This window comes from Penaeus chinensis, chromosome 16 (assembly GCF_019202785.1).
Source record: "Penaeus chinensis breed Huanghai No. 1 chromosome 16, ASM1920278v2, whole genome shotgun sequence".
Lineage (NCBI taxonomy): Eukaryota > Metazoa > Arthropoda > Malacostraca > Decapoda > Penaeidae > Penaeus > Penaeus chinensis.
In genome coordinates, this window is record NC_061834.1 from 25046038 (window position 1) to 25048537 (window position 2500).

A 2500-nucleotide genomic window follows, 5' to 3' on the forward strand; every position below is an offset into this window, starting at 1 on the left:
AGAAAAAACTGTCAGGTTCTCCCCTTGTGAGGACAAACCTCCAGCACCACGCTCCTTACACTTTACTGATCACCAGACCAGATGTTAACAGCAAAACCTTTTGACCAGTCCTTATCTATTCAAACTTCTGACAAAAGATTAATCTCTAACACTCAATATAGTGATCATACTCCACTATACTGTTTATTGCACAGGACAGGACAGATTTTGAGTGACAAATTAACATGCTATGGAAGGGCATCTCACCGTCATAGAATATTTGAAACGTGCTGTCATCAGACTATATCACCTTAGATCACTATATCACTTTTCATTTCTTTGCAGTCTCAGGTGACTTGCTTTAATTTGGGAGGCTGTAAGATACAGATTCATTAGCACTTCATGCTTCAGAAGTTTATCTGTAGCACTTGATATCTTGCAAGGCTGACCCTAATGAACAATTTTTAGTAGGAGGTCAGGACCAGCACAAATACAGCCAACTTCTTATAAATCTATCTCTTTAATTGGCAGATTTTCTTGTCTCCAGACCAAGATCTTGTTTTTTCTTTATCTGACATGATTGGACTGGGGCTTGTGTGATTTAGGAAGAAGGGTAATGTGAAAAAAAAATAACTTCTATTTTGGGTATTGTGAACACTTTATCATGACTGAAATAGTAGTGTTTCTCATAACTCCCTGGACTCTCCAAGAAGGATGCAAAACAACTTTAAGTAGATCAATCATTCAGTGCACTAAATTTGCGAGGATATATTTTAGGCATCATTCAAAATGTGATAAAAAATATATGGTTCCCAGTGTAGAGTAAGGAGGACATTCACAATTTCACTCACTTCTCTATTGTTTAATTTTTGCCTCAACACACATCAGAGAGTCTCTGTATTTCATCTCCTTTTACCTCCTAATTCCTTCATCTAATAGTGAAAGACAGACCTATGAAAAAGAAGGTATTGAAATACTATTCTTGGTAGTATCAAAGTTCAAATTTTCTATCTGAATATCTGAAACTGCTGGCTATAAAGAAGAACCTTCTTCAAAATAAATTAAAAAACACATATATTGCACAGTATACCAGACAAGAAGATTCTCTTTGACATTCTTAAAAGATAACAAATACTTAACAGTATATAAATCCTTACCTCAAGATTCTGAACACAAAATTCAGAACATTCACTCCCTCCATGTCCATCAAAGACTGCAGCACACAGAATGTTGTTTAAAAGGTCAGCAACAACATACCTGTCATGGAAATATTTATGGCTATAATCTACTCAGCACCTTCACTGTAACAACATAGTAATTTCAGACGAAAAAAGAAAATCACAATAATCATTCACAATCTATTAGATATAATATATGAAAGAGGAATAATTATCCCCAGTGAAAAAAACTGGCTGAGGGCAGGATAATAGGAATAGATTCTTGTGAAAAAATTTGGTTGAGGGTTGGGGTGATGGGAATGACTTGTCATGAATGCACAGAGCTTCTGGAGGAACATCAGACTCAGTGGGCATTTAGGAAAGGGCTCTTGAATTATTTTCACCAGTAAATGAGGGCGGAAAGTAAACATTCAAAGCCATGCCTGAAAAGGTACCAGCTCCAGGAAGAACACTATTTCCTTGCTAAGGAGCCTATTCCTGCCTGCCATGACCAGCAATGCAATGTCTTACAGAAAATTTAATAATACAAAAATTATTTTAAAAACAACGCAAATAATAATGTTACTTTGTTATTGTTATGCAGAGTTATTAGGAAGAGAGATAATATAAGTCTGCTCAACAAAACCAGCATAACCAATGACAATTATAGACCTTGGAAAATGTAAAAAAAAAAAAAAAAAAAAAAATGCAGAAAAAGATATAATAACATTGCAAAGAGGAGGCAAGTTGTCTTGTTACCACACACATGTTCATGTGAGCCAAACCTGAAACTATAAGCCATACACCTTGGAGAGTTGCCACTCTATTAAGGATATTGTTTGGATTTTGGCTCATGTACAGGCTGTAAAGTAGGTTCCATTGGGTTGATTCTTTATATCTGAAAACTAAAGTTGGTTTGAAGGTTTATGTTTTCTTACCTATCTTCTTGGTAAGTCCTCTTCCCAAGTATGCTTGAACATCCTACATCTGCAGCTGTGACCCTGGGTATTGGGGTGCCATGCTTGATACTTTCATCCATCATAATAGGCAGATCCATGTGATTATCCCAAGCTCCTAAAGTATCAAAATTGGTATCTGGTTGTTGCTTATTTTCATTGTCATCAGTTTGCACACTGCTATCATTTTTCTTAGTGGTTGAGTCTGATGAGAGAGCAACTTTCAAGAAGCTGTTATCATTTCTACTTTTTCTCCAACTAAATCTTCCCTTAATTCCAAATAAACTTTCTTGTACTGGAAACTGAAAGCCTTGAATTTCCGTTCTCCTTGTAGCTATAGAAAATGGGGAACTTGTTATGCAATGAGGTTGAACAACAGTGTTGTTGAAGAGAGGCAAATTCACCTGT

The 2500-nt window shown here is 36.0% G+C and overlaps 1 protein-coding gene across 1 annotated transcript in view; it reads right to left on the reverse strand.

The window, feature by feature from the left end:
* The window catches only part of LOC125033467 (protein phosphatase 1K, mitochondrial-like), a 13053-nt gene that overhangs the window by 9253 nt on the left and 1300 nt on the right, over positions 1–2500 (reverse strand). The window contains exons 2-3 of the mRNA XM_047624994.1: positions 2075–2500; positions 1137–1236 (exon numbers count right to left, since the gene is read on the reverse strand). The exon at positions 2075–2500 is cut by the window's right edge and continues 63 nt beyond it. Coding sequence (XP_047480950.1) covers positions 1137–1236; positions 2075–2500 — 526 coding nt within the window. The remainder of the gene's footprint in view (positions 1–1136; positions 1237–2074) is intronic.